This window comes from Camellia sinensis, chromosome 8 (genome assembly GCF_055761805.1).
Source record: "Camellia sinensis isolate YWXY chromosome 8, ASM5576180v1, whole genome shotgun sequence".
NCBI classification, from domain to species: domain Eukaryota; kingdom Viridiplantae; phylum Streptophyta; class Magnoliopsida; order Ericales; family Theaceae; genus Camellia; species Camellia sinensis.
In genome coordinates, this window is record NC_138968.1 from 110,671,461 (window position 1) to 110,686,590 (window position 15,130).

The following is a 15,130-nucleotide window of genomic DNA, read 5'->3' on the forward strand; positions in this document are numbered from 1 at the left end:
TATATATGTGTTCGTAGTGTTCCTGGTTTGATGGTTTTTTTTCCCCCGCAGAAGAATATTGTGACCAAAATCCAGCGGCAGATGCTAGCCGCACATGGTAGGGACGATATGGTGGAAATGCAAGATTTTAAAATTCTGCTTGAGTTAGTGGTTGAATGCCCGCAACAACGTCTAGAATCGTAAGTGAAATGTGTATATGTGAATTTGATTGATTTGGTGGTGTGTTTGGCCAGATTGTGTTGTTGATTATGGTTTATTTTTTATTTTGTTGTGTTCAATGGAGCGCAGGCTGGATTGTGTAGTTATTGTGTGCGTTCTTATGAGGCAGCATCGGCATCACGTTGAAGTAGGACGGTCTTTGGAAGGCGGCAATTGTAGCGTTTTGAGAGCTAACATGGTGAAGTTATTGGTGAACGATCCTAAACGTGGTTTGGCGAACAATCCCCGCGTAAGCGCAGGTTGAATTGACACCACTGTGACACCAATTTAGGTTTAGTAAAAGGATTTCACGTAATTAATGTATTTATTATGCTCCGTACTAGGTTTGGTACAACATTTTGGTGCATAAGACATGGTTAGGATGTTTTGTTCGTTCATACAGTAAATTGTTGGTCATTTTTTTTGAACAAATTATTGTTTATTCAATGTTTTGTTTTGGTTTGTGACGCATGGATGTTCTCGTGCGGGATTGACTGAAATATAGTATGTTATTATGGTTTACAGTTAATGGAAGGTGGTGTAACTATAGTTTGCAATGTGCATGGGTTGATGAGTGTTTGGAAGTGGTTGTTACGTTGCAAACATTACGTGGTACAAATTTCCAAGTACCCATTACATAAAATAATATGATGCATTCTTAGCTGTTATGGGTTAGGTGCGTAAAAAGTGAACTGGTTGGGTTACCGTGACATGTGTGTCAACTGGTTATGGCATTTAGACGTACCCTGGAAGTAAATGGATACGTTATGTGGGGCATGGTGGTAGATGTATTTTTTTGAAGTTGGATGTGTGATGTTTGGTTGTTTTTGTGATGTTTGGATTGCATTACGGTATGTTGGTATGGTCATCCATTGTTATATTGAGTTTGGAGTTATCTTGTGATGTGGATGTGGTTCTTGGTGGGTGTTCTTTGGATTGAATTACGGTGTGTTTGTTATGTGGTGTGTGTCTAGGTCATGACATTGTACGTTCATTATGTAGATTTGTAAGCCATATTAGTTTGGTGGTCGCCAAATGCAGAAAGTGGTGTGTGGAATTGTGAACACAATGTCCACTGATGGCAAAAAAATTTATTTGAGGGAAAGTTGTGAACCATAAGTTTGCGATAATGTTACATACTAATACTGGAAAACAAAAATGCTTATGGTGCCATTACATAATGACGACTAATTTTAAAATATTTGGTACTAGATCTGCTGAAGATGTGAATGGACTATATTGGTGCATTGTATGTCTTCCTGTTGTGGTTTCCCATACGGTCGCAACGGCCACAACGGATTTGTTGTACATGCTCTCCCCTTGACAGTATCCGCTTCTTTTTTGGCCTGCCTGGTGGACGTTTCACAGCAGGGGGTTAAATGAAGTAATCATTTGGACTGAATGATGGTTGTTCCACTGTAGGTATTGGGAAAATGGTTGGTCCGTATGTGGAACGGTACTCAGACACATGGAAGTACGGTTCTAAAAGCTCGTTTAAATCCTTACCACTCTTTCGCACGGCGACCACAACATGTGCACATGGGAAACCTTTGAGTTGCCACTGGAAGCACGAAGACGTACGCCTCCTGACGTCGATAGTGACTGAGGGGAATGAGTTTACTTCATGGACGTCTGCATTTGACTGGCTGACATTCTAAGACCGGCCTTTGTTGAAAGTTGTATCCAAGCGGGACTCCATTTTGGGACAAATTGGACCAGTCCAAGAATGGGATGCGACACAACGTTTTGCCATTTACCGCATTAGTTTGGTTCTAATACTATCAACCATGCGGGTAATTGGAAGGTTGCATGACTCCCGTATCCATGTGTTCAATGATTTGGCTGCATTGGAACACATTTCCCCATAACGGTTGCCCTTGCAAATTGTTAAATGATAGCACAATATTAATGTACTCGTTATAACATGGAATTGTGTTTTGGTTCTGTACATGTGCCACATGGAATTTGGTTAGAACATGGAAGAAACGTACTTGAAGAAAGCATTTGCCCAATGTTGTGGATGTGCATTTGCTATGAATTTGGTTGCAACGCCACGTCCTGATTTGTGGAATTGTTTGACCTTCTATTTGAAAGTGGCGACCGTTGGTGCGTATGTGCAATGTCGTAATTTGGTAACTAACCTAGCCTGATGCATACTGTTTGAATACCATAGCTTGTCTTTCAGGTTCCTTTGTAGATGTTGGAGACAGAAAGCGTGTTTTGCGTTTGGGAAAACGGTTGGCATTGCTTCAAGTAAACCATCATTTCGATCTGAAATGAACGTCAACTGCCTTGCCACATTAACCACTTGTGCAAGTTGTTGAAGGAACTAGGACCAGTTCAATGTGTTTTCAAAGTCCACAACTGCGTATGCGAGTGGAAATAACCCTGACACAGAATGCAAATGTGAATGTGGTCCAAATTAGGATTTAGTGTGACATATTTGGTAAGCTAAAATTTGTAGGATAAAATGGCTTTTTCTTATTCGGGCAGTGGGATGTACTAACCTTGGTTGTCATCCTTCGCAGTGGCGGCGAGTAGGAATCCTTTGACACGGCTTGTTAGAAAAGTAGCATCCAAGAAAAGCAATGGGCGACAATGTTTAAAACTGTCAATGCATGCTTTGAAAGGATATAAAGTACCGGGTGAAATGGTGGGTGTGGTCATCGTACTAGAATTTGATGTAACTACCGGGGTTGTGTGCCATCATAGCATCATTGTACCATCGTAACTGATTGAAAGAAATGTTATGAGCACCAAAGAGTTTGCCCCTTGCTTTTTTGACCCCCAGCCACGTGACGTGGTAGCTAATGTCCAGTCCGTAATCTTGTTTCAAATTCAGGATGACCTCAGTGGGTCGTGTGAGTAGTCCATCACGTACCCATTCTGAAATAATGTTAGAGACTAACTCGGGCCCCACCAGCGGATTTTTTGAAGTACGGACAGTTACGCTGCAAATGTGTTCACTGTTCCACTTTCGCAGGTAAAAAAATCTGTTTGCCTCTAATTTGCCAGCATGAACAGACCATGTACATCCATTAGTCTTGAGCATTGCACAAACAGCGGTTACAAGGACCAAATCATTTTTTTTTTTTTTTTTTGTATTTGAACTGAAAGCCACATTCGACCATATATTTAAGCAATACGTTGCAGAACTCCGAAGCTCCACCCTCAAACCTCTGACCTATGTGAGTAAATCCAGTTGCCCATGAATGCGAGAAGAACACCTTGTCATTGTTTGGACAAAATGTTGGCAACAAATCCACATCATCGTCAATGTCCATATCGCTTTGTACCGTTACACAGTCAGGGGAGTTGGCTCCTCTGTGGGGCTGTTCATCAACACGAGAACTGTCCCCCTCACCCCTGTGTTGTTCAATAATGACATCAATAGGTTGTACGTGAAATAACCGGGCAAGGCATACCATGTTCTGCATGTCAACGTCGTTCTACAAGGCAAAATTGTTATACCCTGGAATCTTGTAACACAACGAAACTTTCCCCGATGACAGCCCATCGTATTTGGTATATACGAAATCGACAAGTTTGGCAAAGTTATATGGCGGTTGCAGTTCGTATGCAACATTGATGGATTGGTAACAACACAAAAGCATGAAAAAGGAGTCCATCTGTAACAGAAATAAAATTGTTTACAACATTGATGACTGTATTGACATGAAATAAACCGGAAAGATTGCGTGCAAGAAAAATGAAATCGACAAGAATTCCCACATGATACATTAAATGTGACAGAGAAACAATGTGGCATACCTGAACATGGCGAAATATGCTCACATTGACTATAGAACCCCCTCTTCCATTCCACATGCAGCAAGACCCCAAACCCTATTCTCCCTCCTTAACACCCTCCACAAATTGAATCCCACACCTTTATGGAAACGTTTGACCGTATATTCCAAAAAAATAACAAGCTTTCCATACATAACTAATGAGGGTATATATGTTCATCCAATGTCCATCATATTTTGAAAAAGGGCTTCCTGGTAAGACGTTCCACATAATGAGGACTTGGCAATCAAACAAATCAAATGTGGGATTAAATGGTACAATAGTTGCCAAATTAGAACTTTTCAATAGATTTCCTTTTTTTAAATGTAAAAGAATCTATATTAAATAAAAATCTCGGGAAGTGTCAATGTAATTTACCATAAAAAAACAAAATGATATAAGCGTGCCATAAGCATGCCATAAGCATGCCATAAGCGTGCCAAGTCTTTTATTTTAGATGATGGCAGCCTTTCCCTTTCTATACCATACATATTTTATTATTGATTTGATGGTGTGGACACATTGGCCATACAGTAAGTCATTTATTATTATTTTTTTTTTATGACCGGATGTTTGGACCAATTTACGTGCACCTCAACTAATTCCATAACCCATGCAAAGCGTCCTCTTCACATGGATCGGGCAAATCTCGAACAAAACCTGTGAGCGTAGCCTTAAGGAAAGAATTGTTCCTATTGGGAGTTGAACTTGAGATCTAAATGGAATACATCCCTAAGTCCAAAGTTGTTCAGGCAAATCAATTAGTGATGAGCACACATATTGGACTCGAATTTCTCAAAAACAAAAACAAAAACAAAAACAAAAACAAAAAAAAACAAAAAACAAAAAACAAAAAACAAAAAACAAAAAACAAAAAACAAAAAACAAAAAACAAAAAACAAAAAACAAAAAAAAAAAAAACAAAAAACAAAAAGCATGCTATGATACGCTTATAGTTCCCAGGCTTCACACCTATAATATCGAGTCCAGATCCTCTGCCGGGCCTTCCTACAGCTTTCCCTGATACGCTTATAGTTACCAGGCTTCACACCTATAATATCGAGTCCAGATCCTCTGTCGGGCCTTCCTACAGCTTTCCCAGCCATTGTTCAAAGCGACATCATTTTGAGTATTTTTTTTTCTACATCATTTTGAGTATTTTTTTTTCTTTCCCTTTTTCACTTTCCCCATTTTCGTTGAGAGCTGAGAACCTAACCCATACACCATAGTGACGGCGATGAGGCGAGGCCACGGAGATGGCGGTGAGGCGAAGCTAGGCGGCGACGGTAGCAAGGCCAAGCGATAGCAACAGAAGATGCACCGAACTCATATATCTTATCCTCTCCTCACCACACCACATAAACACTCCTAAACCCTCTCATCTTCCATTGTTTTTCCTCCTCATTTTTTCTCTCTACAAGCTTCTCTGTTTCTCTCTCTACAAATACCATGTTTTTCAGAATTATTTCGGCTTTCTCTCTCTTGAACCCTCATGGGGTTTATTTTCCTTTCTTGATTGATATTCAAAATCAAATTCAATGGCAAATCTTCGAATCAGAATTCTCGCTGTTGTCGCCATCCTTTAACCTGGTCACATTTATGGGGTTTGATACAAACAATCTAAAATCAAAGTATTTGGTTTGGTTAGATCAGGCTTGAAGCATCAAATGGAACTTAATGATTGGCCAATCAATCAAAATGGGGTTCACTAAAATTGATATAAACCCAAGAACGTAAACTACTAAGAGAACACAAAGAAAAAAAAATGCTTTGAAAGTTAAAAAAAAGTCCCATGAGGCCATGGATCTAGATCAACAGCAACCAACGAACGAGGACGAACAGCAACAACCGGCGAAGGACGAACGGCGACAACCGACGACAAAAACAACGTTTCCAAATCTCTTGACCCACTTGACCAATGAAGCTGTTGAGCGAGAGATTTATTAAAAAGAAAAATCAGTCATTTTGTTATTTGACAAATCAATGTGATTCAATGAGTGAATAACCAAAATGGGTTTTGAATTTCCTTCTTTTTTGTTGCTTGAGATGGCTACCAATCAGCAACACCAGTTAGAATAAATATTGCAGGTCCTTGCCGCCACGTTAGTTGTAGCTGACTCGCCATGCTTGTGCCTACTACTCCTTTTCACCTCTGCTTCTCTCAACAGGTTATGGTTCAAGCAAATGAGAGAGAAAGAAAAAGAGAAGAAGAAGGAAAAAAAAAAAAAACAAAAAAAAAACCGATATCGTTTTGGCTACCATGGCAGGAAGCACCGCAAGGGACCATGGTAGATGATCCAGACTCCTATAATATCCTTCCTTGCAGCTATTCTTTAGGAGTTTTCCCTAATTTTCTCCATATTTGAAATCCTCCTGAAGCTCTCGCCTGTCTTTCAAATAAGTGATTGTAACTGCTGCTTCATGATCTTTCTCGATCATGAGTTGCGCATGTGACTTGCTTCGAAGGTTGTACTCTTGACTTTGGATGGTTATCCACACTTCTACTTCTGATTAGTTAGTTCATATTTGTCCTTATTCACCACATGTCACCTTTACGTTTGTTAGTTTGAAAATAGCACCAACAAAATGAAATTAAAATTTATCCATGTAATAATTACAACAAGGCTAAATTAACCTCAATGGTCAAGTACCAAGAACATAGGTCCTCTCTCTCTAGGTGATTTCCGACGATGCTTTGGTGGTGTTCTTGGTGACATTCCGACGACCCATTTTACACTTGTAAAGTGTAGATCTACACTCCTAGAGTATAGATCTATAGTTTTAGAATGTAGATCTAGACTTTTTATGTCCGATATAGGAGTTTTGAGAGTTTTCTCCTCCGATTTCGGTATAGATTTTTGGTTTTCCGACACCCACAATGGTTTCTTTCTCTCAAGTCTTCTCTCATTCCGTTGTGGGTGTATTTCCTTCTCTAGCGGCAGGGGCGGCGTAGTTGGGCAGCAGCGACGTCGACGAGGACGGTGGGCTTTCAAGCAGATCTTGCTTTCCAAATCATATCTTTAAGCAGATAAGTGGTTTTCCCTGGATCGTAGCTATTTTTTTGGCAGATTTTTTTTTTGTTGTTGATTTTTTTGTTTTGTTGTTTGGTTGGGATGGCCTTTTGGGGTCTTGTTTATGTACTATTATTGTTTATTAATATAATGTTTCCCATGTTCTAAAAACAAAAGTACCAAGAACGGACAATTTGTAATAAAAAAGCAAAACATTAGGGAGTTCCATGCCATTTCCAAAACCAAATGGTTAGGGATGTAATAGTAACAAAATTCAAGGTTTGACCACAATTTATCCTTTTATTTATAAAAAAATAAAAATAAAAATTAAGAAAAAAAAGTAAATTTATAATTTTGGGGGTCATTATAAATAAAAATTCAACATTTCACCTCAATAATAAATTAAATTTTAATTATTTCAATTCAAACTACGAATTTTTAAAATGTTATCAGTTCTAACCATCCATTTATACACGGTAGTAATAACTAACAAAAAAGAGGCAATTTAGATAATTTAATTATTTTTTACAACTACCTCCAACGTTATCGTCATGCATCACCATCCCTACTTTTTCCCAATCCATTGTCATCCCTCCATTAATATTCTTTCGTTGTCTACTGTTACTTCTCCCCTTCCCCAGCTTACTACTACCCCACTTATCCCCTAGTCTATAGCCATTGTTGCCATCCATCACCACCGACAAAAAATAGTTAATAAATTATCTGTATTTCATTAGTTACAAATAATAAAGGGGAATTGACTAGTAAATCCCGTTTTGTAGACTTATAATCCATAAGGTCCTAAATGTTTTTTTGGTGACTAAGTGATCCTTTAAATTATTCGTTGACTGTTTTGCCATTGTTAGTATAGTTGGGGGATAGGTGGCGATGTGGTTATGTATGGGGAAGGTGGTGGGGTGTTTGTCTGTCACGTTGTTCGAAAACACATTAGTTAAAGTTTGGTTGTTTTTAATACATGCAATGTAGGACGTGAATTTCTTATTAATTATTTTTTGGCACATGACGTGAATACACACAGTAATTCAATCAAATCGGGTCCGTCACGTTGGAGTGTCACATATCACGTTTAGGAAAAGTACACTAAAAACTTTTTAATTTTTTTTAGAGTGTTACAACATACCCACCACATTGTCATATTTGAAAAAAGTATACTAAGAAGTTTTTATTTATTTTTTTTGGAGTGCCACATCATACCTACCACGTTGTTACATTTGAAAAAGTACACGAAGGATGAGTAAAAATTTTGGAATGTCACATCATTCCTGCCACGTGGTGATGGAGTGTTTGTGTGTCACGGTGTTCAAAAAGAGCATTAGTAGCTTTTTAAAGTTTGGTTGTTTTTAACACGCGCAGTGTGGGACGTGAATTTCTTACTAATTGTTTTTTGACGTGATGTGAAAACACGCAGTAATTCAATCAAATTGGGTTTGCCACATTGGAGTGTCACATGTCACTTTTAGGAAAAGTACATTAAGAAGTTTTTAGTTTTTTTAGAGTGTCACAACATACCCGCCACGTAATCACATTTGAAAAAAAGTATACTAAGGAGTTTCTGTTTTTTTTTTTTGGAGTGTCACATCATACCTACCACGTTATCACATTTGGAAAAAGTATACCAAAAATGAGTAAAAATTTTGAAGTGTCACATTATACCTGTCATGTTGTCACATTTGAAAAAAGTACACTAAGGAGTTTTTAATTTTTTTGAAGTGTCTCATCGTTAGAGTGTCACATCAATACCTGCCACATTGGAGTATCACACCATACCTGTCACACATTAAAAAAAAAAAATCCCAATTAACTAGTGAGGGTATATTTGTCTAACCAATACCCATCAATGTTTGAAAAAGGACTTACTGGTCACACATTACACCTAATAAGGACTCCTCAATCAACCATTTAAAATGTGGAATCAAATGGTACAGAAGTTCCCAAAATAGGACTTTTCAATAAATTTCCCAAAATAGCTAGAATTGATACTTTTTTTTTTTTTTTTTAAGGGGAAAATTAGTCTAAAGTCCCTATCCCATTTTTAGTAATGGAAGAGATCCACAATATTATTTTGTAATGTCTAAGGTCCCTTAACCCAGCATTCTATTATGTCAAGGATAGAATGTAATACAGCTAAGCATTTTTATGTTCTTCCAAAACTTAATTGTAGAGGAAAAACAGACTACTTATTATGCTTCAGGTCGATGGTTACTTCCCCTTGAAGGTTATCCTCGCAATAAAAAAATCTACTCCAGATATACGAGACCTTAACATTTATTTATATACTCTATATATAATAATATAACACTCAAAGGGTTTCGTGATAAACTTGTTTTCAGTCAATTCCAAGTAAATCTCTCTCTGTCTCTTTCTTCACATCATTGATTGTGTCCTCTATCTCTTCTTTATTGTCTTGGCTTTAAGTTTACGATTCTAGTTGAACCCTTCCTCAAATTTAGTTTACTGTGTGAATTTTCTCTAAATTTAGTTACTGTGTGAATTTTCTCTAAATTTTGGCCACTGTGTGAATTTTCTCTGGATTTTGGTAATTGTGTTAATTTTCTCTGGTTGTTCACTGTGAATTTTTTCTGGAAAACTCAGGGATGTGTTGGTTCCTTTTTGATAGTTGGTTGCTTCAGTTTCTCTATTAATTTGTTTACTTGCTTAAATATTGGAAGGGGAAAAAAAATGAAAAATGTGATTTTGAATGGATTTTCTCTGGTTTGATAATTATTGGTTATATATTGATCTTGAGGTTCCTTTTTGATCAATTTTCTCTAGTTAAGTCAAAAAACAATTTTCTCTAATTTGATCAAAACACAAAGAAAATTATAAGCAAACCAGAGAATTTGGGAAGATGAGGAATGAAGTTGGACGAGAAGAGAGAACTACCACTTAACACTCTCGTGTGTGTAATTTTCTCTAACATGTTTAATTTTCTTTGCCATGTGTAATTTCTCTGGCATGTTTAATTTTCTCTATGATGTTCAATTTTCTCAGCATTTCTCTTATTTGATGAGGTAACTGTCATTTGCTTTATTTGTATGTGCAAAATTTGATGTGTACACTAGAAGCAAGATCGCTTCGATCGACATTAGTGCACCTGTTGTTCGAATGTCTTACAGTCCAGAGAAAATTGGTCAAAATGGTGGTTGTTCAATTTTCTCTGGCTTGTTGTTGTCTAAATGGCTTACAGTCTAGTTTGATAAAAATATAGAGAAAATTATGAGCAAACCAGATAAAATTGGTCAAAAACACAGAGAAATTCTCTAAGAAGTGCCAGAGAAATTCCCTCTGGACAAAAAATCTCTGGGAGGTCCAGAGAGAATTCTCTGGGAAGTGAAAAGAGAATATCTCTGGAGAGAAAATCTCTTGGAAGTCCAGAGAAATTTGAGAATTTCTCTAGAGATAAAATTTCTGGGAAGTCCAGAGAAATTCTCTAGGTCGAATTTTCTCTAGATTGAGGTTGAGGGACCTTAGACATTATGAAAATAATGGGCGTCCTTTATGCTATAAAATCTTAATACCAGGGACCTTAAAAAAAAATCTCTTTTTTTTTTTTATTATAAAAGATTAAGGGTTTAAACTAAAACAATTTTAAAAAGAGTTTTTAGTTTAAGGCTAATATTAAGATTTTATAAGATAAAAGACATGCAACAATAAAACATGCTATTTTAAACTCAACTTGTTTTAAACTAATATATATTCATATTATTTAATGAAATTGTGTTTTTAGAACGTAACTTTAAAATTAAAAATTTATTATAAATTTTTTGAAAATCATGTTTTTGAAACAATCACTGTTTTGAAAATAAATTTAAAACTACTTGGATTTAAATATTATATATATATATAATTGAATTTAGTGAGGAGATATGCAACCCAATGGGAGTTTGTTAACAACTAAATAATACCAAAACTATTAAAATTTTAATATGTATTTTTCACATGTTTTCATACATTTTTATATAGTTTTTTTTTATTTTTTTATTTTTTATATTTCAATATAACTTTTATAAATATACAGAAAACTAAAAGGAAAAAAAGAAAAGAATAAAGGTGATGATATTTTGATTTCTCCACATATATATATGCATATATGACACCAAAATAATGTAGAAAAATGGGGTATTTCAGCTTTATTATTATTAGTATTGTTGTTGTTTTACATCACTTTCTATGTGACTATTTACAATTGATTTTCTTGTTTTAAATTAAGTAATTAAAAAAGTAAATAATATCTTACTCTATAATGTAATATGATAATATAAAACTAAGTGATATATAAACAGTTGTCAACAATGTTTGGCATGTTTGGTCCATATAATGTTGTGTAGGTCCTCATATGTAATGATGTGACAAATGAACCAACGCCAAATAAAAAAAAAAAAGAAAAAAAAAGAACAAAGTGAACTAGGTACCTATTACAAACTATTTCTCTTCAAGACAAGAGAGAGCAGGGTGCTAAGAAACAAGAGGGAGGGAGGTAGAAAGCTAACATGACTTTATCTGCCCTGGGACTTGTGATTGGCCTAATAGTTTCTGCCCTTGAGAACGAAGCATCGTTGATTGGAGGAGTACGCGATGAACTCAACCAACTCAACCATGAATTAACAAGCATGAGATCTTTTCTGGAGGATGCCGATAAAACAACAGTCCAAACTAAAGGAGAGAAGACTTGGGTGGCCAATGTTAGAGACTTGGCCTACGAGGTTGAAGATATCATAGAGGAATACATGTATTACATGAACAAGCAAAAAGTATATGGTAAATTCACAAGGTTCCTCCGTCAAATAGTCTATGCCCTAAAGAATCTATTGGTGAGGCATTGAATAGCCACAAAGTTACAGAAGATCAACCGCATGATCAAGGCCATCCCAGAAAGAAACCGACGTTATGGGGTCGATCGTGTAGGAGAAGCAAGCTCAAGCTCCCAAGAGGTGGCTGCCAAACCTCAGCAAGTCTTCTCTATTTTTTAAAGATGATGATCTAGTGGGGATCGAAGATGGAAAGAAACAACTATTGGACTGGTTGGTGGACAAAGAAGAATCACAACGCACGGTTATTTAGTGGTGGGGATGGGTGGTTCAGGTAAGACCACTCTGGTTGCCCAGGCCTACAATAGCTAAATTGTCAAGAGACAATTTGATTGCTATGCATGGATAACTGTCTCCCAAACATATGTAGTTGACGACTTACTTAGAAGCATGATTAAGGAATTCTATGGTGGTGCCAAGGAAGAAATTCCAATGGATTTAAGCAATATGAGCTATAGAGAGCTCATAGAGGTGATTATGAACTTCTTACAGTTAAAAAGGTATGTAATTGTCTTTGATGATGTATGGAGTAGCAACCTCTGGAGGGATATACATGTATCACTTCTTGATGAAGGACTAGGAAGTCGGGTCATACTTACAACCCGAAAAAAAGACATAGTTTCATCTTTTTTTTGGGGTAAAAAGTTATGTCCATTATATCAAATTGTTGGGTGTAAGTGATGCATGGAACCTCTTTTGTGTAAAAGCTTTTTCAAGCAATCCAAATAGATGTCCTCAACATCTCAAAACCTTAGCTCAAGACCTTGTTGCAAAATGTAAAGGACTTCGTCTTTCAATTGTAGCTTTGGGGGGTGTCATGTCTTCTAAATATCTAGAGTCGGAATGAAGAAAAATTTATAACAGCTTGAGCTGGGAATTGAGCAATAACCCTGGGCTAGAAGTTGTGAAAACTATATTGTTGCTTAGCTTCAATGATTGGCCATACCGACTAAAGTATTGCTTCTTATATTGTTGTCTTTTACCGGAAGATTATGAGATTAAACGAAAGAGGCTCATTAGACTTTGGATGGTAGAAGGGTTCGTAGAAAAGGTGAGGGGGAGAACACTAGAGGAGGTAGCAGAAAGCTACCTTATGGAGCTTATTTTCCGAAGCATGCTTCATGTCATAGAGAGAAACCAATTAGAAAGGCCAAGAAGATGTAAGATGCATGATCTTATGCGTGAGATCGCAATTTCTACATCTGAAATAGAGAAGTTTTTTGTTGTATATGATTGGCGAGAGGCAAATGATGAAGAAGAAAGTGCAACAAATCGTCGCATGTCGATTCAATCAATTGGTAGAGAATTACAATTATGGAACTGGAAGGGCATGTTGAAGCTTCGGTCTCTTCTTGTATTTGTTGTTAAGGAGATAGCATTGCCACTAGGCTTACGATTGTTAAAAGTATTGGGTCTTGAGAATGCACGGATCGAAGTATTGCCCAAAGAACTAGTGGATCTATTCAATTTAAGGTACTTGAACTTGAAAGGAACTAGGGTGAAGGAACTTCCATAATCCATTGGAAGACTATGCAACCTAAACACTCTAGACATTACTAACTCCAAAATAGAAGTGCTTCCAGCTGGAATCCCAGAGTTACGAAATTTGCGACATCTAATAATGTACCACTCTGACTTTCGAAATTTTTATGACTTTCATTTTGATCGTGGTACGAAAACACCATCTAATATTTGCAAGCTAAAGAACTTGCAAGTTTTGGTAGGTGTAGAAGCACAAGCAAACTTGATGAAGCAAATTAGGAACATGACACAACTTAAAAGGATTGGAATCACAAAGGTGAGAGAAGTAGATGAGGAGGACTTGTGTTCTGCAATCCAAAATATGAGTATCCTTCATTACTTGTTTGTGATGGTGATTGATGAGGATGAATACCTACGAATGGATGCACTCTTGTCAACTCCTTCTCGCAACCTCAAGATGCTCATTTTAGTTAGAAAATTGGAGAAAGTGCCTCGTTGGTTTCACTCACTTCAAAACCTTACTACTTTGTGTTGGAAAAAATGATTTTTGGGGACTTTAATTTAATATTAAAGTGTGGTGACTTTAATTAAATATTAAAGTGGGTCCTAACCATTTTTTGTGTTGGGTCCAAGTGAGCCAAAAACCATTGGGTTTTGAATAAGAAATTGCCAAGAAATTGCTTCATGATGTTAGATTCATGAATAGGATTTTAAAAAGTATTTAAATCTTTTTTCTTGGCTAAAGGGTGTGAATCCTTTGGGCATCCATACTTTTCATTTTGTGGAAAGGGGCTATGGATGCTTGGTGTTTTAATGACTAGCCTTAAAGGCTGGAGGCTTTTCCTCTCTCCCCTATACATGTATAAATTGAGACTCTCCTGTCAAGTTTCAATATAGAAATTTTTGCTTCCATTTTACAAGTCAGTTTGCTTGATAGTTCCTATTGTGAGAGAGTGCTGCCATTGTTTTATTCGCTAAGCTAGACAGATAGTGCTTCTGCCGTAGCTGGTTTTAACCGTCGTATCCTGGGAGACAGACGCCGGGTTTCCTCAAGCACTCGACCCGTAAGGCGGCGAAATCTGTTTTAAGGAAACTGCTTCCGTGCAGGCTTCGGTTTTGTCTCTTTACCCTTTATTGTTTTTTGTGTATTTCTGTTGAAATTTAGTTGTAATTATCAGCATATGTTCTTGGCATATAATTTGTTTTCTTCATAAATCAATTTATTTAATTTCACAATTTTGAACAACAAGCTTAAAACATATTTTATATATCTTTTCTATGAAATTGATCGAATAGATTTATATAGACTATTAGGTTAGCTTTGTATAATGTTACTAGGAATTGTTGCGGAATTGCTCACTATTTCAATAATTGTAAATTATGCAATGGTACTCTCTAATTGCTTAGTTTAATTAGAATGCTCTATTATAATTTGCATACTTAATTGTATTAGTATGATCTTGTTTTATGCATATGGTTCATCATTTCCCTACCATGATTTGCATGAATTTTAAGGTTATAAAATATAATTTATGGATGTTGCAATTTTGACATGCTAATTCTATTCTAGTCTCAATTTGTTACATGCTTATTATTTTCTAGGCTAGATTACATAATTTAATGTATTTGGAGTTATAGAGTTTTATGAATTCTGTACATGATTAATCTAAATTATCTAATTGTGTGCATTAATATGAATTATTTAATTGGATGCATTAATCTAAATTATCTAATTGGGTGCATTAATCTAAGTTATTTAATTAGGTGCATTAATCTAAATTATTTATTCGGGTGCATTAATCTGAATTATTTAATTAGGTG

General features: G+C 36.3%; 1 protein-coding gene across 1 annotated transcript; it reads left to right on the forward strand.

The window, feature by feature from the left end:
- Positions 1-11,509: 11,509 nt before the first annotated feature.
- LOC145797970 (disease resistance protein RPM1-like) lies at positions 11,510-13,343 on the forward strand. The gene is made up of 4 exons (XM_082885411.1): positions 11,510-11,790; positions 12,004-12,101; positions 12,198-12,327; positions 12,755-13,343. The coding sequence occupies exons 1-4, from the start codon at positions 11,510-11,512 to the stop codon at positions 13,341-13,343; spliced, it is 1,098 nt and encodes a 365-aa protein (XP_082741537.1).
- Positions 13,344-15,130: the final 1,787 nt, after the last annotated feature.